General features: G+C 50.9%; 1 protein-coding gene across 13 annotated transcripts in view; it reads left to right on the top strand.

Annotated features, from left to right (window-relative positions):
- Positions 1–21865, top strand: part of TLE3 (TLE family member 3, transcriptional corepressor) — a 100352-nt gene that overhangs the window by 23536 nt on the left and 54951 nt on the right. For 6 of the 13 annotated variants that reach the window (XR_014785433.1, XM_084817603.1, XM_084817604.1 and 3 more), the window contains 10 exons: positions 9940–10144; positions 10838–10854; positions 14996–15115; positions 15536–15586; positions 15905–16057; positions 16796–16928; positions 17217–17419; positions 19833–19909; positions 20426–20675; positions 21239–21486. Coding sequence is in view for 12 of the 13 variants with exons in the window: in XM_084817603.1 (XP_084673729.1) it covers positions 9940–10144; positions 10838–10854; positions 14996–15115; positions 15536–15586; positions 15905–16057; positions 16796–16928; positions 17217–17419; positions 19833–19909; positions 20426–20675; positions 21239–21486 (1457 nt within the window). In the remaining variant the exon portion in view is untranslated. The remainder of the gene's footprint in view (positions 1–9939; positions 10145–10837; positions 10855–14995; positions 15116–15535; positions 15587–15904; positions 16058–16795; positions 16929–17216; positions 17420–19832; positions 19910–20425; positions 20676–21238; positions 21487–21865) is intronic. The other 7 variants (XM_084817601.1, XM_084817597.1, XM_084817602.1 and 4 more) reach the window with 4 other exon arrangements.

Raw genomic sequence — 21865 nt, 5'->3', positions numbered from 1 at the left:
CTGAGTGGTCAGCAGTAAAAGTGGGGGAAACCAAAATACCAAAAAAAATCATACCCAGTTACAGAAATGAAACTGGCTGCTCATTCAGGAAAAGCTTGCTAAAAATGGCTTTAGCAGATGCCAGAAACAACTACTATTGGTGCCTGCCTGACGGCATCACCTGGCAGGGAGTTCCACAGACAGGGAGCCAGGAGACCAAAGGCTGTGCTCTGAGCAGAATCTGAATGGGCTGCAGATCCATCCGGAAGCACCAGGAGCGCCTCAAGTGATGCCCTCAGTGACCTGGCAGGTTGCTAAGGGAGAGGGCGCGCTCTCGGGTATCCTGGTCGCGAGTTGTTTAGGGCTTTATACACCAATAACAAAGGGTTAAACCTGGCCCAGTAGCAAAGAGGCAGCCTGTGCAGTTCCCTCAGTAGAGGAGTTACATGCTGAAAGGGAGCAGCTCCTGACAACAGCTGGGCTTGTGCACTGTGCGCAAGCTGCAGCTTCCAGACCAGCCCCACGTAGAGCACATTGCAGCAATCCAGGCTTGAGGGTACCAGCACCTGTTCCACCATGGCCAGGCGATCCCTCTCCAGGAGAGCCCGTAGCTGGCAGATGAGTTGAAGCTGGCAGAAGGCTCTCTGAGCCGCTGCGGCCACTGGGCCTCCAGCAGCAGAGGCGGATCCAAGAGTAACCCCATACGTTGGGCCTGCTCTTTCTGAGGGGGTGCAGGCAATGAGCCTGTCTCTCAGACTCAGAACTGCTCACTCCCAGGGCCTCCATCTTGCCAGGATTCAGCTTCAGTTTGTTGGAAGCTGGAAGGGCGCTCATGGGCATTCGGTCCTGCCTTCCCCAAGCTGATGCCCTGCAGATGTTTTGGACTTCAGCCCCAGTCAGCGTGGCCAATGGTCAGGAAAGCTGGGGCTTGGTGGGCGCCAGGTTGGGGAGGCTGATCTGGTCCAGCCCCATGCTGCTAATGTGGGCAGCCCCCTGTGCCAGCATTTCCAGGAGGTGGCCAGGCAGCCTCTCAGGAAGGCGAGTGCAGCCCCTTTGGAGGCAGCCTTGTGTGATGGCCTGCGCAGGGCTGCATCTCCCTGTTTCCAAGACAGGCATCAGGCTCCAGCTCGTCAGGCGAATCCCTTCAGTGGGATCACATCAGCCTTTTTTCCATAGTGGAACTCAAGGCAGCATACATAGAATTCCCTGGTGGCCTCCCATCCAGGCACAGAGCGGACCTATTCTACTCAGCTTCAGCAAGATGGTTGTTAGCGTGTACCTTCAGGCCATGGCTCTTTTGAGCTCTTTCTCTGAGTCACCATTAACTTCGCTACCAGGAACTGTCCCCTCTTGTGTTGACCGGCGGTTCTAAACCCTTATCCGGACTAGCAGCAGCTCTCTAGAGTTTCAGGAAGAAAGGGGCTTCTGCAACAGCACTGGCAAAAGAACTGGAGGCAGCATAGAGCCCTAATTGAAAACTGCCCATGAGTTGGTTTTCCAGGCAGCTGCCTTGTGGGCTTGGTTGCCACTGGACTGGACTGTGAGCCATTTTGGAAGTGTTGTTTGTCAGATTCATAGAAGCTGTGTGTTGGGAGACAAGAGGAAACCTCTCTCTCTCTTTCCAGCTGATGGTATTGATGCTGCACCCAAATTGAGGTGGGGGAGATGTTACATGACCTAGCAAGGCAAGGGTTGTTCCTTAGCTACCAGCTCTCAAGTCATTTAGCCATGACTTGCTGGCTGGCCTAGCATAAGTTGCTTTCTCTGCCTCTGTTCCCTGTCTGTCTAACCGAGATCTGCCCACAAAGCATTGTTGTGGGGATTAATGGAACATACTCAAAGCACGTTTGAAGTCTGAATTTTAATTAATCATTTGCTTGCTTAGGTTAAGCCTCCAGCATTTGCTCCTTAGCAGGGATGCAGCTTGAGAAGTTTTGTTTAACATTCTTGATAGACGTGAGCATCTTGGTATACTGCTCTCCTTCTCTCCCTAATTAAAAATTGGTCTTCGATCGCCAGCCCTCCTTCCGGCCTTGCTGAGGTCGGGTCTGTCTCTGTTTAACAGTAGTAGTGAAACGTACTGTAGAATGGGGTGATTTGGTGTTCCCTTGAACTGGCGCGCTCCAGTGGATGTTGCAGAGCTCAGGGGTCCTAACTAGACTTCATTGCCTGCTGGAGATGAGTCAGATCAGCCAGCTCAATTTTAGCTATTTGCCACTTCTGAACTGATCAGGATGCTCCCAACCAAATGCTTGGCTATTTGATAAACGCCATCCCAATCACGTTTATGCCGAGTGGTAAGGACAGTGAGGGTCCTGTTGGTTAAGCAATAGCCTTTCCTGGCTATTAGTTTTAACTCCACATATATTAGCTTGAATCAGTGCATCAATAATAAAAGTTCTTGCTGCTTGAGGTCTTCTGTTGTTACTTGGTAATGTTATTTTTGCAATATCCTTTCTGGAATGATCTTGTGCTTCTATGGCAGCTTTTGTTTGTTTAAAAGACTGTAATGCTGTTTTTTGGTTGTGCTTGTAGTATTTGGAGTTCTCCATGCATGTTTTCTAACATGCTTGCTTGTAAAAATGAAGATATGTTATTCCTTAAGTCAAAAAGCAGCCTTGCGATGACGGCCCATTTTCTTTTCTTTGTCTGTGCGTGCACACACACAGCACAGCTTTTGACAGGGATGGGCACCGCCTCTTAATAATGTCTTTGTCACCCAGGCGTTGTCAGTCTCTCTCTCCAGCTGGTTTGGGTACCCCATGTAAATAAGGGTTTACAACCGTGCCACACAAGATTTTGCTCTTCATACGGCTCTTTCTGGGACTGGGTTTTGGAGCTGGGTAACTTTAATGTGCAGATCAAAGCTTTTGTGCCTTGCCATTACTACAGACGAAGGAATGTAGCAACATATGGAAACACTTTGACTGTGCCTGGTTTTTTGGGGGGGCGGCAGTCCCCCAGCCCTCATTATGCTTTGCAGTTAGCATGACTGAACTGGCCTCCTGACACCTCACACCCTATTCATGTGGAGAGGTCCTTCAGTTTAATGTAGGCTTGATGTGCACTGCCCATCCACTATAGAGAAGAGGGAGCTTCTTAAAGTGGAGCTTCTTCTCTTGATGTCAAAAGGTTACCTGAGTGGGGCCAACACCGCCTGTAGAGCCCTGCTCCCTTTCCATAAAGAAAGCCTAGGAGAACCAAGAGGAGACTGGAGGCCCGAGGCCGTCTGTGCCAGGTCCCGTTTGGGGAGCAGGACAGCAGTAGGGGGAGAAGTGCTCCCCCAGACTGCTCTGGACAAGGCTTCATTTCCCTGGCACTGAGTGCAAGAGCGACTGTTTGGAGACTGGGGGCCCTTTGGGAGCATTGCCTTCAGCTCTGTGCCAGAGTGTACAGCCAGGAGCGTGGGAAGCCTCCCCTGAGAAGCAGGTGCCTTTTCCTCACAGGGCACGCCTGTGGTCGCTGCAGGAAGTCAGCAGTGTGGAGGGTGCCCGCTGCACTGTCCAGCTGCTTGGCCAGAGAGGAGAGCAGCATGGTTCGCAACAAGCTTCCTCCGCACCTTGCATGGTCCATGTGCAGGTGACCACTGGACCTCTGCTCTGTAGCATGCCAGGCGAGTCACTGGCTGCTTCTCATCTTGTCATTGACTTCTGTTCTGAAGCATTCTTGGCTGGTGAGCTTTTGCGGCCTAAAGGGCTTCCGCTGCAAGTGGATCATGTGTGAGACAGAGGGGGGAGATGTTCTGCCTTGATGGGCTCATTTTTCAGTACCACATCAAAGGTCTAATACTGGCATTCCATGAAGGTAAATGAGAGCCAGCCTGCGGCCCCAGTTGCTTCCTGGATGAGATGGCGTACAGCCCCACCCCACCCCTCCCGGCTTAATATCATGGCCCACCTGGCAAATTTTCACAAAGCGGCCATGATGGGGCTCCTGTGGATGGGCTCTGGCACAGGAAAAGCTTCTATGGACGGAAAGGAAATCCAGTCTCAGTTGACTCTGTTTTTGAATTTACCAAGGAGGAAACCAAGAAATGTATGTTGCTGAAGTGTTAGCAGGAAATCCCATGGAGAGGAGAGAAAGCCTGCCTGCCCCTCTCTGGACATTCTCTGCATGAACCTGAATCCTAAATGTGTCTGTAGCTTGAATAAATTCTGCGAATCACACACACTTGATTGTTTTGTGTAATATCTAAGAACTCCACAGAGCAACCATGCTTCTGAAATTTCACCAATCATATTGCCTAGACATTTTCATACTAGTCTTTGCAGCCATGAGGACCAGCAGCTTGCTTTGTAAAAAGAATCTGATAAGTCTCAGCATACCAAATTTTGATTGTGAGCCTACAGCAGCAGAAAGCAGCATACAACCCCTCTGATGTTACCCATCTTAGATCCAGGTCCCATTCTCTCTCTCCCTCCCTGTTGGCCATTCAGGCTATTATCATAGCAGAGTGGTGGGGGAAATTTTATTTTCTCTCCATAGAGATGAAACAGTGTAGCTGGGGGTGACCCCCCCCCCCCCCGTCCGTTGTGCAATCATTATTCTGCTTCACCTGGTGCTGTCTCAATGGTGTTGACTTCCTGGTCACAGTTGGCTCCCCCCCACCCCTCTCCACAATGTGGTGTACATGCAGTTCTTTTTTTTTTTTTTTTTGTCAGGGCATTGCATGGGGGACGGGGACGGGACAGTGCCTATGTTTACGAAGGAATTGCGTTTCTTGTTCTCAGTTGTTTTGAGAAATAGAACTCCAGTTGAAAGAATGGGGTTTGCCAGGCAGCGGAGCTGCTCAAACCTGCTCCACAAAAGCCCCCTTTGGGAGGGAGCTGTTGATCCAGTGTGCTGTGTTTGTCAGATTACACATATTCCCTGCTTAAAATGGGAAAACGCGACTCTAAAATGCATCCTCCATGTTCTGGTTTTATGATGTGTCAGTTGTGAAGGTGGTGGGAGAGGGTGGAGAGGCAGAAAGCAAGAGAGAGAAATCCCAAGTATTCCTTTCAAAAATAAGATGCCCTTGGGGAGAAAAGAGCTGTGAAGTTTGAAGTGCAGTGGGCCACTTTTGAGAATCAAAACCTCTTGGAAGATTTTCTTCACCTGTGGGTGACTTTTGCGCTGCTGTATTTCTCCCTTTATTCCCCTCCTGCAACATCTAGGAAAGGATGCCTTCCCCACGCTGTGTATTGAAAGGAAAAAGCCAGTGAAGAGCAATCCAGGCAGTAGAATCATCGCTTCCAAATCCCGGGAAGTACTAGTCCCCCTCTACTCAGCACTGGTCAGGCCTCATCTGGAGTACTGTGTCCAGTTCTGGGCACCGCACTTTAAGAAGGATGCAGACAAGCTGGAGAGGGTTCAGGGGAGGGCAACAAAGATGATCAGGGGACTGGAAACAAAGCCCTATGAAGAGAGTCTGAAATAACTGGGCCTGTTTAGCCTTGACAAGAGAAGACTGAGGGGAGATAGGATAGTGCTCTTCCAGTACTTGAAAGGTTGTCCCAGCGAGGAAGGCCAGCATCTCTTCTTGATCATCCCAGAGTGCAGGACATGGAATAATGGGCTCCAGTTACAGGAAGCCAGGAATAATGGGCTCCAGTTACAGGAAGCCAGGTTCCGGCTGAACATCAGGAAAAACTTCCTGACTGTTAGAGCAATATGACAATGGAACCAATTACCCAGGGAGGTGGTGGGCTCTCTCACACTGCAGTCATTCAAGACGAGGCTGGACAGCCATCTGTCGGGGATGCTCTGACCTGGATTCCTGCACTGAGCAGGGGGTTGGACTCGATGGCCTTGTAGGCCCCTTCCAACCCTAGTATTCTATGGTTCTATGAACCCTGGAGGCAAAATATCCCAGCCGTGAACTAGATTACCTTCTGGTGCCCCATCCCATCCCTGAGGTTCAGCGTCATTAGGGTCATGCAGCCAGGGCACGTCTCCCCCACCGCCATACACCCGTCTTGCTCCAAGCCTTTGTGAAACTGAGCCCTGGATGCAGTTTGTAGCTCTGGAAATGATTGGAAGACTTGCCTAAATTTAATGCAAGTGGTGAACCATTAAGTCAGTTAACAAAGCCATGAATGAAACAGGATGTACATAATCCAATTAAACCCGCTCTACATACCAAGATATTCCTCTGCCAGGCTTCCTGTATGTCCTTGTCACCTCCTCTCTTAACAGTATCTGTGGCATCTCAATTGCCTCACCTTTATCCTGGGAAAAGTGTTTCCCTCACAGTGACTACTAAATTTCGAACAGGTTGCTGTGAGACAGCAGTCCCCCCAGGTGGAGGCAGTGGGGTAGGGCTCTGCAAGATGTCCATTTGTGGGGCGCGCCATTTATTGTCTCTCTAACTGAGCATCCTTGTTCTGCTCAAAGCTGCATCTGGGCTGCTGTGGCCAGGTTTGAGTGTGACGTTTTAAGGAGAACATTGACAAACAGGAGCATGCCCTGAGGATGGTGAGGGGGTTCCACCATTCCATGAGGAGCAATATAAAGAGCTGGGCATCTTTCGTCTGGAGAAAGGAAGGTTAAAGGGAGACATGATAGTGGTCTTGGAATACCTGAAGGGCTGTCACCCAGAAGATGGAGTGGACGTGTTCTCTGCTGCTCCAGAGGGTAGGATTGGAACCATTGGGTGGAAATTGCAAAGACATTGATTTCAGCTAAACATTGAACAGAAACATCTTAATTTTTGACAGTTGTTTGAAAAGCGCCTGATTTCTGACAGCCGTTTGACAGTGGCACGGCTGGCCTGGAGGGCTGGGCTCTCCTTGGCAGAAGGTACTTAAGCAGAGGGTGGGCTGCTATAGCTGCACCCCGTGGGTCAGGGCCTGCTGCCTGGACTAGATTGTCGGGTGGGCAGCTTTTGGGGGTCCCCACCATCACTGAATTTGCTGCTGAAATGTGGTGGTGCAGTGCCAAACAAGGAGCAATTTGCTTTAAAGCACAGTGTGTGGGGAGTGCGCGCCTTTTGGGGAGCAGAGTTGTGCCTCTGGGGGACTTCTGGGACCGTGATCCTGCTTCCAAACTAGGCCTTGCTCCCCGCGCAACTTGTTTGAAAGCCAAGTTGCTGTTTTGTTTTTGTTTGCTCTCCCGCAGCAGCAGCAAATGCAGTGGGTCAGGTGGGGGGGGCACCCAAAAGGCCGGGGGGGGGTGCTCTTCAGCCCCCACCTTTCTTCCTTGTCGAGTCTGTGAGCCTGTGGTATTCTGTGCAAGGTAACTGATCCCTTTTAAGTGATCTTGCGTAATCTGCTGAGATGAACTTGGGAGCAAAGGGATGCCAAAGGTCTCTATTTCACGCAGCCGCCATGGTATCCGTTGCATATTTACTCCATGTTTCTGAAAAGTGTGTGCTCGTTTTAATTTAGCGTGTACACTACGGGCTACTGATGGGCATGGGCAAATGCACAAGATCACACCTGTCTGCATCATTATACGCTGAAGTGGATTCAAACCATGTACACACAAACTCCCCCCCCCCCTTCTGCAAAACATGCACCGAAAACGGAGGCATGTCCCGTGTCACCACCCTGCTTGAGAGTCCCAGAGAGCGGCCAGGGGAGCGAGGGGACAAATGGGCCTTAAGTACATTCCCTCCATGGCTAGTCAGCGGCCATTTCCTTTGCGAGGACTGACCAGGCCTCAGGCCTTTCAGGTCATGGTTGAACTGCAGGAACTGATCAGTGCTGAGTATATTAATGCCGAGCGTGCTTGCAGGCCTTTAGCTGGTGTGCTAATAGCTTCTCTGCTTTTGCAGGTCTGGAAGAAGGAGACCTCCACTGCCACCCTCCCCTCCCCTGATGTAGCTAGCAGCAAATGAAGGCTACTCTGCATGCAGCTCTGGAAAGCTGGGAGCTGCCCTTTTTCTCTGCTGGGCATTGGCCAAGCTGCAGTGGTGATGACGTCTGGCCTCTTGGCAGCCCTTCCATACTGACCCACCATGCCTCCTCTTTGGAGTCGTCCTTTGCGCTTGGCCAAGGCCCAGAGGCAAAACTGCATCAGAGTCGTGTTGGGTGACCTTTGCTCTCTGCGCTTTGAAGAAAGAGACTCTGGACAAGTGCAGAGGCACAAGCCTGGCTTTTTAATTATTTCAGGCATATCACAGCTAAGCCCAGGCTGCTCCTGGCTAAAATCTAGCTCCTGGGTGTGTAGAGGTGTTAAACCCCCCCCCCCTTCTTCCGCCCAGTTCGAATTATGATGTTACGTTAACTTAGCTGGGAGAGCTGCCCTACACACCGCAGAGGGAAGTATGCAAGAAAATAAATTTAAAATGAACAGATTATTGTTATTCTTCATTAACAATGATCACCACTTTTAAAGCACTCTGGCAAAGGGTGAATGCTGTCAGAAGAGCCGCCTTAAATTTTGCCCTTGTTTTAGACAGGAAGGTTTGTAAATAGCCTCCATTCTATTTATTACATCCTGTCTCTTGGGACACAGATCCTTCCAAGCTGGCTCAAAACAGAACAGCAATAAATACAGTTAAAACAAACTTGAATCCTCCAGCAGTAAAATATGCCAAGACTGAGGAATATTTGCTACAGTAATCCTTTGAGAAGCCATTGTGTAGTTAGCGGAGGGTGTGCAGTAGCGTTCAGGCATTCTCCTCCACAGGTACAGGAATGTGTTGGGGGAGGCCTGGCTGTGCTTGCCGATTCCTTCCCTGACGTCATGCATGCTGCTGGCCTCGGCCCCTCGCACCTGCCTGTTCAGCATGATGTCTCCCTATGTGCCGTTGCACCTGTGTGGGCTTCCATGCATTTGGGAACTGCCTGATTCCTGACGCCTGCGTGGGTTCAGCTGTACACTCACAGGCTCCCCTTTGCGGATGGCAGGGCCAGGGCTGGTGGGAGCAGCAGGCATGGCCCCGCTCCCTCCTTGTGTGTACGTGCATGTGTAGAGGCTGAGAAAGAGGAGAATGTGTGAAATGATGTCCAGGTGGCAAAGGGATGCAGACATTCCTGACTGGGTGGCAGGGCATGTTTTCTGTGGAACAAGCCACAAATCGAAACCTTTATCCTTGTGCTTTAAAATGAGGCTAGGAAAAAACCCAGGAGTGTTGGGAATCCCCTCCGCTTAAACTACCCGGTTGAGAGAAAAATTAAGGTAGTGAGAAGGATGGGAGGAAGTTCACAATTGTTTTCAGTTAGCACAAAGAGATAAGGAGAACTGGGTGGATTTCATATAATCCCTGCACATGCAGAATGAAAATACATGTGGATGTGTTCAACTTGTGGTACTTACACTGGTTGCAAGCTTCCATCCTACAGATTTTTCAGCTGTTCTTCAGTACGAGTTCTGAGTAATTCTGGGGAAAGCCTGTTTTGCATGTTGCCGCCTTTATGACTGACCTACTTTGGGCACCCCACGCTTGAAGAGCAGACATACTGGCTGAATAGCTTCTATTTTATCCTTCATATACATGATAACTCCTCCCCCAGGCTGAAAGCCTTTCTCCCCCACTCCTACACATCTGCTTGCCTTAGCCTAACGATTCATTTTAGGTGGAAGACAGTGGATTCCCTGTGCCTGAAGGCGGATTTCACTAAAGCTGAAACAAACTCTTGTCCAAAGTCTTAAATTCAGCTCAGTTTCAGAACTTGAAATCTCACATTCCAAATTTGAGAACATTGACATTTTTGAAGTACTGTTGGCAAAGCTTAAGGCAATAATGTTAGTTCTTAACTTATCAAGGTTAATACCGTCGCACAATTTTTCTTTTAGCCCCCTCTAAATGTAATTGTACTCGGAATTGTGGGTGTTAGTTAAGTTACTTCTTACAAATGTGTATTTTTGACGCAAACGAGTTATTACTTTGAATTGTCTCTTGTTCCTGCAGCCCAGTCTCCTTTCATCTCCAGATTTCCTTCCCCCGCTTCCTCCTAGTGTAATTTGACCGTATGAGTTTTTGTGCAATGCTCCCAGTCTCCCTGTAGCCACTCACCCTTGGCTCTATTGCAGCAGCAGCAGCTCCAGGCCCAGCACCTCTCCCATGCCTCTCATGGGCCCCCGGTCCAGCTGCCGCCTCACCCATCCGGGCTGCCGCCACCTGGGATCCCGCCAGTCACGGGAAGCAGCTCTGGGCTCTTGGCCCTTGGGGCCCTTGGCAGCCAAGCCCACTTGACTGTGAAAGACGAGAAGAACCACCACGACTTGGACCACCGGGGTGAGGAAATGCCAGCAAATCTTTCAACTCCCATTTCTTACCTCATTGGCATCTAAGACCTTCTGTATGTGTGTGTGGTGTGTGATTTTATTTTAGAAATATTCCAGAAAACTCTTAGAAGGGGGAGCATTGGTTTAGATGTGTGATTCCCCACATTTTCTCATCTTAATATGTTCCCAGACTGGTGGAATTCCACCCACCTGTGGATCTCAGCCCCTAAGGAAAGTGGCTTTTGTGCCATATTCCGCTGATAGAAAATAGTACATTATGTGGCCTGAGGAGTTCTCTGGCGGTCTCTGTTAAGACCAACAAGAAGGAGAAGCTGGTCTCTCTCTTCTCTTAGATTTGGACAGAAATGTGTAAACAGTTTTGCATTTCTGCTCTTTTTCCTCTTTGTGTTTCTGTTCATTTTTCCTTGTGGTGCAGCTTGCTTTGCTGTGCAGTTGTTTGGCAAAAACAGAGAGCTGCTGTCTGTGCCAAGATTCCTTCCGGAGAACAAAAGATGAAAAGGGCAACGGGGCTTTTGTCAAGCCAAGCCAGAAATCCCCTACGTGCAGAGAAACAGCTAGATTGATGCTCTATCTTAAGATTTTCTCTCTCTTGTTTACTCCCCCGTCCCCACCCATTTCCGTTTTGTCTTCCCCCCTAACGTGGGTGCCACCTCCTCTGCGACTTGGGCTTCGTTCCTGAAAGATCGCGACTCCAGCGCAGTAAGTCATGTTTTTGTTCCCTTTGACTCCGCTGTGCTCATTTTTCATGTTTGATTGTTTGACTCTTCTTTGTCTTGCAAAGCCAACTCCTGCGTTCCAACTCTCCTTTACCAGACAAAGTCATGTTTCCAAACTTAGAAACAAAAACCAGCGCACGTTTTGCTTGGATCCAGTTTGGTTTAGGGTGACCGACCCCTCTGCTCCTTTTCGCCAATTGGCTGGTTTTGGAAATCTGACTCTATTGCTCAGGCTTTGTGAATGAGAGTGGCTGAGTCTGAACAAATAACTGGGAGTAAGGAGAGAAATCCTCCAGCAATTAGGAAAGCTATTTCATTCCCGGTAGCTGGCCTATTATCTTGGGTCAACTAATCTTTTGGGATGACTTGGTTTATTGCATTGTGTGGAGCAGGGCTGGAAGGCTGGCCGTTTGCTCGCTGTGTCCCGCATGGCGGGTGTGGGGCCCCAGTGGCTCTCCCCTCCCCTGCCCGACACCCTTCTGTGTGCTGATGAGCGCTGTGCGTTCCTGCCTGGGCTTGGCTGCCTTTGAGAGCGCTCAGGCTTTCAGCAGTGAGAGCAGGAACAACAGGTGTGATCGCCCTCTTTAAAACGAGGGAGGGGTTGACCGTGTGTGTGTGTGGTGGTCCCTGCCTCGGCCATTGTTAACAACCCTGTCTCGCAGGAGCTTGCTTCGGCGCTGGCTGTGTTTGAAGGAGGAAACGATACAAAGCCACCGTGGGACCTCCTTTTTCTGCCTGTCTCCTGTCACCCAGGCACTGCACAAAGCAAGGCAACTGGGCTTTTTGAGAGCCAGATGCAGCGCAGGACTGTGCCATCTTGGCAGATGTGGGGGGAGGCTTCGCCATCCCTCTCCTTGAGTGCACTCACGAGGGGGGCTAGTGGAGAGCGAGAAATGCTGCAGGCGCCTGGAGGATGCTTCCTTTTTGCGAAGGTGGGGGCGGGGGGAGCCGCCGCTGCCTCCTATCATCACCCAGCCTCTCTCTGGATGGCTTCTTTCACATTTCCTAACTCAGCTGCAGCAGCACATTTATTTATTTATTTTAGAAGTAGAGGCGTTTATTGGAGGCCTGCCTGAATCAGTGCCTCAAAAGGCCTGACGTGGTTCTTTGGGAGCCGCAAACCATCTTAGCATGACTGACTGAGAAGAAAGGGGGGTGGGGATAGCCGGAGTGGCTTATTGGGAATGCAGGGGAAACATGAACTGCCAGACATCTCCTATTCAGACAAGAAAGAAAGGGAGGCCAAAGGGGGCTTAGAATAGCTTTTCCCTAGCAGAGGGATTTGGGAGGCGTTGGTGGACAGAGGGGCTGACGGGGGATGAGGGTTCCATTCTGTGGAGAAACAAAGTACCAGCAATTTTGGCTGGAGCAAGCAGAAGCGAATAGACTGGCAGCTACATGAGAGCCCCTCTCTGGGTAACATGTAACTGGGGTAGAGTTGAATCCTGGTACTCTTCCATCCCACAGTGGCACGCTGAGTTTCCTTTATTTGGCTTTGCACTGGGAAGTCCTAGATCTGGAAAGGGGGACTTATAAATCAAAGCAGCGGGCGTGTTCCTTGCTTTGGGGCTCGCGTGCGCAGCTGTCATACTCGTGTGTGCAAAATGTGCCCCCAAGTTAGCTGAGTACTTGTGCGGTCAGCAGCTGGACTTGGGAGCCCTGCACAGCCTTGGGTGGGACGTCTCTTTCTCCCCCTCCCCAACCCCATCTGTGTGAGCAGAACAGTAGATCTTAGAGGCATGTAAAATATGAATCCTTCATCAGGTGCTTTATGGTTGCTGAAAGCGTGTTCCTCAGTTTTTCCTCTGCCATTGACCCGTGGTCTATCGAGACTCCTTTCGATTGGCTTGTTGTGATAATACATTGGATTGACTGCCCTTCCACATTTTGCTGTATTTCTGCTCAAGGGCTACATTTGTTTGGCATCTGTCCCGGTGTTTAAAAGCAAACAGTAAATTGCAATCACCCCCTGCTAGAACCATAGATTGCAGAGTGTGGGAGGAAAGGGGGATCCCAGCCCCCTGGCCTGGAGTAGGACACCCACTGTCCTACAACACCCCAAAGAGATGTTTGTTTCACATTGCACAGAAGCCCTGCAAGAAGTAGTCCATAATGGCTACAGGCAGCCATTATGGACTACTGACGTTTTCCCCAAATCTGTGTCCTTGCATTGTAAGCTCAGGACTGCTCTTTGTCCTGCTCAAAGGGGAAGACTTTTTTCCTTTCCTTCCTCTGACACCCATTCCTATATTTGTAGCATATTACTTTGTCCCTCTTCTCCCCACTCCAGCATCATCTCTTAAAGATCCAACCATTACCGTTGCTGAATTGCCTCTAGCGCTGCTTAGAGGAAGATGTAAACCACTTACTTTTACACGTAGCTATAATTGCAGCCCCAGCATGCTTGCTTGTAGATTAGATCAGAGCACAGTTTCCATAAACCATAAATGTAACACAGTGACAATCCAGACGAAACCGGCATCAAACTGTAACCCTCACATGGCAGCCCAGACTATCCAGCCAGTGTAAAAACTGCAGTGAGCACAACAATTTCCACTTCGCAGAAAATAAATGCTTTATTTTCTGGCGGCTCCAATCGACTCCCATAGGAAATGGTTTGGGGACAGAGATGTAAAGGCCGCATCTGCCTTTCAGTAGATTACCCGAGGAGCAAAGTCTTGTCCAAAGCCTGTGGGTGACAGGAGAGCGAGGTCGCTTTGCTCAGAACTAATGGCCTTTGCTCCGGCGGCACAGAGTTGCCCTGCAGGAAACCACTTCCGCTCTGTCGTTCCTGAATCATTTTTTTAATCATGTTTAACGTGAAAAGCACAATAAAGGCCTCCCTTCCTTTGTTCTTGTTGCCCCCCTGCAACAGAGGCCCTTGTTGCGTTTACAGCAGGGATGGGGAACCTGTGTGAAGATCGGCTGGGCACTGAGCTGCCCCTCGCCTTTCCCGGTCTGGGGGAGGAGTGTGGGTGAAGGAAAAGGCTGTCAATGGCTACTAGTCACAACGACTGCATGTGACCTCCAGTACGGAGGCAGCATGCCTCTCCATGCCAGCTGCAGGGAGCACGAGTGGGAGCGTGCTCTTGCGCTCACGCTTGTGGGCTTTCTGTTGGGGCAGCTGGTTGGCCACTGTGGGAAAAGAATGCTGGACTCGAGTGGCCACCGGTCTGGCCCAGCGTGACTGGTGATCTTACGCGTGGAACGTGTGAATACGCGTGCGTGTTGTGACTGGGTCTGGGTCTGGGCAAGCCCATGGGGCGTGCAGGCCAGCAGGAAGTGGGGCTGCTCACAGCTAGCATGTGGCCCCTGGCGTGCCTGCCCAGAGCCTATTCAGCCCTTGGGCTGAAATGGTTCCCCACTCCTGGCTTACGGTGTCCCATTTACAGCAAGAGAATGTGCCCATGGGAGTCCAGGGCTAAGCAGACTCTGAACCCAGGCCCTGTGAGATGCAGGTTGTGACGCTCCTGCCCTGGGTTCAACCTTCTGCAGCTTCCCCCTGACGAAACGGAGAAGAAAGACCTCCCCCTCGGGACATCTGCCAGTCATCCTCACTGACACACATGGCTCCGACCCCTTTTACTCTCCAGGTTAAAGAGACACCCAATATGTCTAATTTGTTCCTTCCGCCCAATACAGGAAAAGTAACAAGGAAATATGTTTCTCTAATGGTAGTGTATTAAGACAAACGGTGGGATTTTGTAGTTAAAAACAAACAAAAATGTATTTAATACAAGAAGAGTTATATGTTTTTATTATTCAATCTGTGCTTGGTCCTAGCCTACCTCTTCTACCCCTCCTAAATCCTGTTCCCAAACCCCACTCAAGTAGATGTAGCTTCCTCGATCCCTAAGGCCCTATCTGACTTCTAGGGGTCAGTTCATTCCTTTTATACCCTCAGAATTCTCCCACACACACCAGCCCCTCCCTCCCTCCCTCCGGCTCCGTTAACCCCATCTTACCTGGTCACATTTAATAATGCAAATACATACAGTACAGGCATATATTACAAAGGCCATCCCTTATTTTTCCTTCCCACCCTGCCCATTTTTCTTTAGTTGCATTGGCAGTTTGCAAACACAGCACTTTCCCCCCAAACACCCCCCTTTTTGCTGTTCCAGAATAATTCCATCTCCCCATCAGAGAGTTTGAGAGCCACTGAGAAGCACAGGAGCGCCACAGACTATAGCATCGACTCCAAGAAACGGAAGGCAGAGGAGAAAGACAGCATGAGCCGATATGTAAGTCTGCGGGCACCAAGCGCGCTTAGCCTGACCTGGCTGGAGTGTTTTGACAACCGAGCTGAGGGAAATGGGCAAGAATGCGCTCAGATTCCTAGTTACAGCTTACAGCTCAGTTTTAAAAGGTTGAATCAGAGTTCCAGCCCACAGCTCTGGTTTTGGCAGCAGATGGGAAGTGAGTCTTGCAACTTGCTAGAAGTTTCAAATTAAGCCTTGATGGTTTTAAATTTGGGTAATCAGATACCAGCTGTAGGCAAAACTTTGTTTCATCACAGCTGGAAAAGAGGCATACAGCTGGCCTGTAGATTGAGGGAATGACCTTAGGGTGCAGCCAAAGCCCTAGGGAGAATTATCCTTGCCCTTGTGGGGTTGTGCGAGGTCGTGCTTTCTCTTTCGCAGAGTAATGGCTTCTTTTTTCAGGACAGTGATGGTGACAAGAGCGACGACCTGGTGGTGGATGTCTCCAATGAGGTAGGCTTGGCTGTTGCTTTGGCCCTCTGTCACACCTGGTCATTTCACCAATTCCCCCCTGCCCAATCCAAAAGACCCACATTTGATAGCTTTGTTACATTTGCCGTACATAAAGCAGATTTGCCTGGTTTCCTTCATTTGCACAGTCTGCAACATGTGAGATTTTCTCTTAGAGCGTTTGGCTTCCCTTTATGCTGAAGTTGTATTCTTTGGGTGGAAGTCATGACCTTGCCTTGTCTGCGTTTGGGTAGTGGTTTGCAATCCCCTCCTCTCCCATTTGGTGGAGATCCTGGAGTGACACTTCCTTCTGTTCCCAAGGATCCTGCTACTCCTCGGGTGAGCCCTGCTCATTCACCTCCTGAGAACGGGCTAGACAAAGCCCGGGGCCTGAAGAAGGATGGTCCAAACAGCCCTGCCTCCGTCGCCTCGTCCAGCAGCACTCCCTCATCCAAGACTAAAGACCTTGTGCATGTAAGTGTTGGCTGTCTGGACTGCCACATGATGGCAGAAGCTGCCCTCCTACTTTGGGAACACTTGCTGGAGGCAAGCAATCTTGGGGGTTGTTTTGGAAGGTGACCCCCTGGCAGAACAGGAGGCAGCCTCCTGAGGAAATGTGGGTGATCACAGCTAATGTGGGTGATGCCTTAGACCTATCCCAGTGGTGGTGAAGGGGCTGGCTGCTTTCGCCTGGCACACCATTGGCCCAGAAAGACCTCTTTGCCCAGAGCCAGCTCTAAGTTGCCACTCTGGGTCTTCCTTCCCGGTCTGTGTATTCCGAAGAGGGGGACTCTCTAGCTTTGGGGTCATGGGTGGAGGTGTTGAGCACAGAACCCACATCCAAAGGGAGAAGCTTTGCTGATTGGAATTAGCTTTGTATTTGGCAATTCTTTGGCATTTGAGAGAGCCAAAACAAACATGTTCACATTTTCCTCAATCCTCATTTTAAATATGGGTTATTTGACATTTGTGATTTGTTCACGTGACTCATAGAATCTCCTTTTAGTGGTGCTAAATATGGAAAGAATCCTTGTCAGCAAAAATTTAAAACTTTTAGTAGTTTTTGAACCTTCTAAAATGTTACGCAGAGGCAGATCTCATAACTTTATTCCTGTGATGGGAAGCTCCCAGTTGATTTTGTTCCTAATATACCCCCAGTGTAATGGCACTTGAGAACTGCCAAACCATCTCCCAAATCTTGTTTTGCACCAGAACGATAAATCCTCCACCCCAGGGCTAAAATCCAACACACCCACACCACGGAACGATGCACCCACACCTGGGACAAGTACGACCCCAGGCCTTCGGCCAATGCCTGGCAAGCCATCGGGAATGGATCCCTTGGGTATGTTGCTCCCTTTGCAGAGATGCTCTGCTTCCGGCTTCTGCATTTGCCATTTCCGGGGAACTAAGCCAAGTTGTGCCTGCTGCTCACATCAGAGGCTCGGCCAAGGGAGAAATTCCTTTGTGTGCATCGTGCTCTCGGAGCCTGGGTAGAGTGTGGGAGCAGCCCAGCTTCTCCAACCCACCTTGCGCCCCCTCCTTGTGAGAGTCTGTCGCAGTCAGTTGTCTTGCGCAACGCGATGTCATCTCTCCCATTTTGTTTTCTTCCTTCCTTCATCTTCTCTCCCAGCATCTGCACTGAGGACCCCAATCTCAATAGCTGGCTCTTATGCCACCCCCTTTGCTATGATGGGGCACCACGAAATGAATGGCTCCCTCACCAGCCCTGGGGGCTACCCGAGTCTGCACAACATCCCGCCACAGATGACTGCTGCCGCCGCCGCCGCTGCCGCTGCCGCCTACGGCCGGTCTCCCATGGTGAGCTTTGGAGCTGTACGTAGACCTTTTAGCTCCTCTTGTGGTGGTGGTGGTGGGGGGGGGGAATGGGGTGTGTGCACAGGTCCGATCCCTTCGTATTCTGGAGGCATCTGTGTGGTGGGTGTGGGAGGAAGAATGAATGTTTTGACAACCTGGAGTACCTCCCCGATGGAGCTGCTCTTGAAAAGAGAGCTTTCTGGGCTCCCGTGACTATTTGGGAAGGCTGACGTGGAACCTCTCTAGTCCCTGAGCAGGCTGTTTGCAGGCTGATCCTTCGGGACTGGTCTCGAGGGGCAGCTTGGTTCAGGCATGCCTCCCGTCCTGCTCAGAGGGCAGCTTGGAGCTCATGAGGATAAAGTCCCCCCTATATGCTGGCATGGCAGGAGAGGGGCAGTCATTCCATTGCCTGCAGCCCCTCCAGATGTAGGAGCCACTGCACAGATCTCTCCCCATCTCTCCGCAGCTCTGCTGCAGAACTGGGGGACGTCCCCACGAACTCACCCATGCTACATCCTGCTCCTGCAGTGGTGGACACACCTCGCCCGCCAGCCCTACCCATTCACCCCCACGTAAGAGGCCGGAAGACAAAACCTCTGAACAAGGGAACAGCGTGTCTAGTGTGTCACTAGTCTTGTACATCACTAGTAAGATGTAAAAAGTTAAGAACTACCTCCCCAGATGCTTCTAATTCAGGCCTGTTTCCAGGGGAGCAGGAGGGGGTGGAGGTCAAAAGATCTGGCAACCCAGCGTAGGGAACCACAAGCCTCTCAGACAATGTCTTTAGCACCCGTAGATGCAGAGCATCCTCCCAGACAGGGTGCAATGACCAGGTAGGGGAGATGGTAAGCATGTCAGAGCTGGCCCACCATGACAGCTTCCCAAAGCCTCCATGGCTACACAAGAAGGAGATGGGCCCCATCTAAGCTCCCAAGAAGCAGCCTCCAGTGCAGCATGTGTGTGGCTCAGTGCTGGCAGAGAAACAAGGGCCCGCTTTGGGCAAGTCCCGCAAAGAGCCCTTCAGGATGCTCTGTCTAGCAGCCTGAAGCCGAACACTGTGCATCAGGGGTGGGGACCCTGTGGTCCTCCAGATGTTGCTGGCCTCCTGACCATTGGCCATGCTAGCTGAGGCTGATGGGAGTTGTAGTCCAACAACATCTGGAGGGCCACAGGGTCCCCGCCCCTACGTGGACAGGTTTCAGCCATAGCTAAAATAAAGTAAGTGATCCAAGGTCTCCCTCTCTGGGTAGCCATCCACAGGTTTCTGAGAGAACGGCTTTCTCCGTCTTGGAAATGGTGCTTCTGAAAGCCCTTGCCTGGCCTCTGTTTGAGTGAGCCACGGGCCGCTGTGTTGCTGAGGGTTCTAGTCCTGAAGGGCCACGTTCCTTGTGACGGCTCTGTTGGCTCAGTGTTGCAACCTGGGGCTCTGCCTGAACATCACGAGTTGGGCGTCTTTCCCCAGGGTGCGGCTGCTCTGTGGCTGGGGCCACCCTTTCTTCCAAACCTCATCTCTGTGTTTCGAGAGCTCAGGAGTGCCTGCTTTGGTCCTTGCTCCCGCTTGGTGCTGGGCAAAGAGTGCCACAGCAGCCCACTTCTGGGCAAGAGCTCCACCGGAGATGGGCAGGCTGCTTAGTGCATCCCTTCACCAGACGATATAAATTGACTCCTTTGGAAGATGCAGCCTCAAAGTGGCCTTGCCCCCTGCAGAGGGAGCTGGCCGCAGGGGACAGTTTGCCCTGAGCTTCTGCCCTGGGACGTCCTGCTCTTGATGTCCCTGTGCCAGCCGCCCTCCTCCCTCGAGGGGAGAAACAGACACCCTCTACTTTGCTGTGAACTACTCAAGGCAAGGAGGGTAGCTGTTCTTCTCTCTGCCAGCTCCTTGTGAGGGCGCTGATCCATCCTTCCTAACCACGAGTAAGGAGACTTGTTTCAGGGAACTGAAGGGGGAGGTGACCTCTCTCCCTCCTGTCCTCCCTTCATCTTAACACATGCTGAACTCTGTGTGTGGGCTGCTTCCTCATGCCAGGGGATGGGAGACGTCAAGCCAGTTCTTCACCTTAATGGTGGCATGCAAGTTCTGTTTCTGTTACCTGCCAGCTGGTTTAGCCTCCTGGTTTAGCCTCTGCTCGTAGTTCTGGCTAGTTCTTCCACATTGCTTTGTGCTACATTGGACTGAAGTGTGTTGGGGCTGAAGGGAAAGGCTCCCTTCTCCAGAGTTAATAACTGGAGACTGCCTTCTCAACCATGAAGGGGGGCTCTTTCCCCTTGCTAGGTTTTCCATCAAGGAAAAACAGACATTCATAGGTAAATACAGAATTGCCATTTCAATCGACAAACATGTTGTGGGCTAGGTTTTGCTAGAGCACGTGAATTGTCTTTGTTTCTGCTTAGCTGCTGGTGCCTGAAGGTTTTGCTTGCATCTGGTTTCCAGGTTGGTTTTGACCCCCATCCACCGATGAGGGCCCCTGTCCTGCCCAGCAGTCTGGCGTCCATTCCCGGTGGCAAGCCGTAAGTCACACCCTTGACCTTCTCCCACAAAGCTTTCAGTTCACACTTCTAAGAGCCTCCCAATCTTAAATGATGTGCAGCAGAAAGAGGAGGTGGTAGAATCTGTGGTGTCATACTGGTCTAAAAACGGTTGCAAGTGCAGCAAAGTTTCCCAGTTGCAGAGAATTCATTGGAAGACGTGCTCGTGGTTTCCAAGATCAGAATAAACCTTGCCACTCAAAATGTGACATGCCATCTCCTGCACATCCTGTGGCTGAGAATCCGTCCTGTGCCAGAAGATGGTCAGGATGGTACTCCAGATGGAACTGAAGGGTTGTGGCAGAGTAATGTGCATTGTGTGATGTCCTGGGTTTTTCAATTCCTGGCAGCAATTGAAGGCTTTGGCAAGAAAGACTTCTGCCACGAGGGGCAGACTGCACCAGCCGAGGAGATGCTTGGGTTTTGTTTTGGGGTCAAGCGGTTCCTTTTGTCCTTGCATTCTGTGCCCACCAATCCTCGTGCCCTTCTCTGTCCTAGAGCATACTCGTTTCATGTCAGCGCTGATGGGCAGATGCAGCCAGTCCCATTTCCTCACGATGCCCTTGCTGGTCCCGGCATTCCCCGGCATGCCCGTCAGATCAACACCTTGAGCCATGGTGAAGTGGTGTGTGCTGTGACCATTAGCAACCCAACCAGGCATGTGTACACTGGGGGCAAAGGATGTGTGAAAATCTGGGATATCAGCCAACCAGGCACTAAGAGTCCCATCTCACAGCTGGATTGCTTGGTAAGCAAGAGAACGGTGGGTTATCTTACCCCTCTTCTGAAATCCAGGGAACGTCTTGCTTTTTGTGGCTTTGTCCATGCCAGAGAATGACATCCACAGTTGACCATTCCTTACTATGAACAGTTATTTCTGTTTAACAGCCAGCCGTTTTGAGCTTAACTTGGATTCACTGCTCACTTTTAACTCTTCTCCAAAAGGCACATTATTACCCTTTCTCAGCCATCTTGCAGTGTAGGTTAAGCTGAGAAACGGTATTCTTGTTAATCTAGGATTTGAACTAGGGGGTCCCATCCAAATCACAATCCCCTTGCCACTGCTTTCTATAGAACCTGACAACAAGACACTCCAAAGGTATGCCCATGCAAGGGTGCGGTGAGGGGTAAGCCCGCTGTACTTCTGCTCATCCAGAGCTTTCTACTCTGGACAACTTTTGCAAGCAGAAATTATCCACGTCCGCTTGGAATTGTTAGGTGTTCAGTGTCCCAGGGCTGGATGCTGTGGGCTTGATTGGTTGGAATGAGGGGTGTGGCTGACTTGCTCATGCTGGGCTTTCCTGCCTCCAGAACAGGGACAACTATATCCGCTCCTGCAAGCTCCTCCCCGACGGGCGCACGCTGATCGTGGGCGGGGAGGCGAGCACGCTCACCATCTGGGACCTAGCCTCCCCCACCCCAAGGATCAAGGCCGAGCTGACTTCCTCCGCCCCTGCCTGCTATGCCCTGGCCATTAGCCCAGATGCCAAGGTCTGCTTCTCCTGTTGCAGTGATGGCAACATTGCCGTCTGGGATCTCCACAACCAAACACTGGTCAGGTGAGCTCGGCCAGAGTTGGAATCCGGGGGCAGGAAGGTTTTTCTGACAGTGTTCAGATATTTTAAGACAATCGTGGGTGGAAGGAGATTGTTCACTAATGACAGTGGAAGAAGCACCAACCAAGTGACAGGGAGGCTTCACGTCCATCAGGCAAAAAGGTGTGAGAACAGAAGTGTTCTCATGCTGAGGAACAGGTGTGCCACTCCTGCTCCCTGTTCCTCAGTTATCCTCTGCTTATCTTTGTCTGAATGAGGACACAGAGCCGTTGTTCTCAGACTTCCTTAGTAGCATTGCCAGGGCGTTTGGCTTGCCATTGGCCCTCACGCACTCAGCTCAGAGTTCCTTTTCTGCAGCGTTCTTGGATGGAGATCTCCTTAG

Source organism: Heloderma suspectum, chromosome 11 (genome assembly GCF_057233095.1).
Source record: "Heloderma suspectum isolate Gila_16-S chromosome 11, 16-S_ref, whole genome shotgun sequence".
NCBI classification, from domain to species: Eukaryota; Metazoa; Chordata; class Lepidosauria; order Squamata; family Helodermatidae; genus Heloderma; species Heloderma suspectum.
Note: the sequence above shows the minus strand (reverse complement) of the source record. Positions and strands in the feature narration are given on the sequence as shown.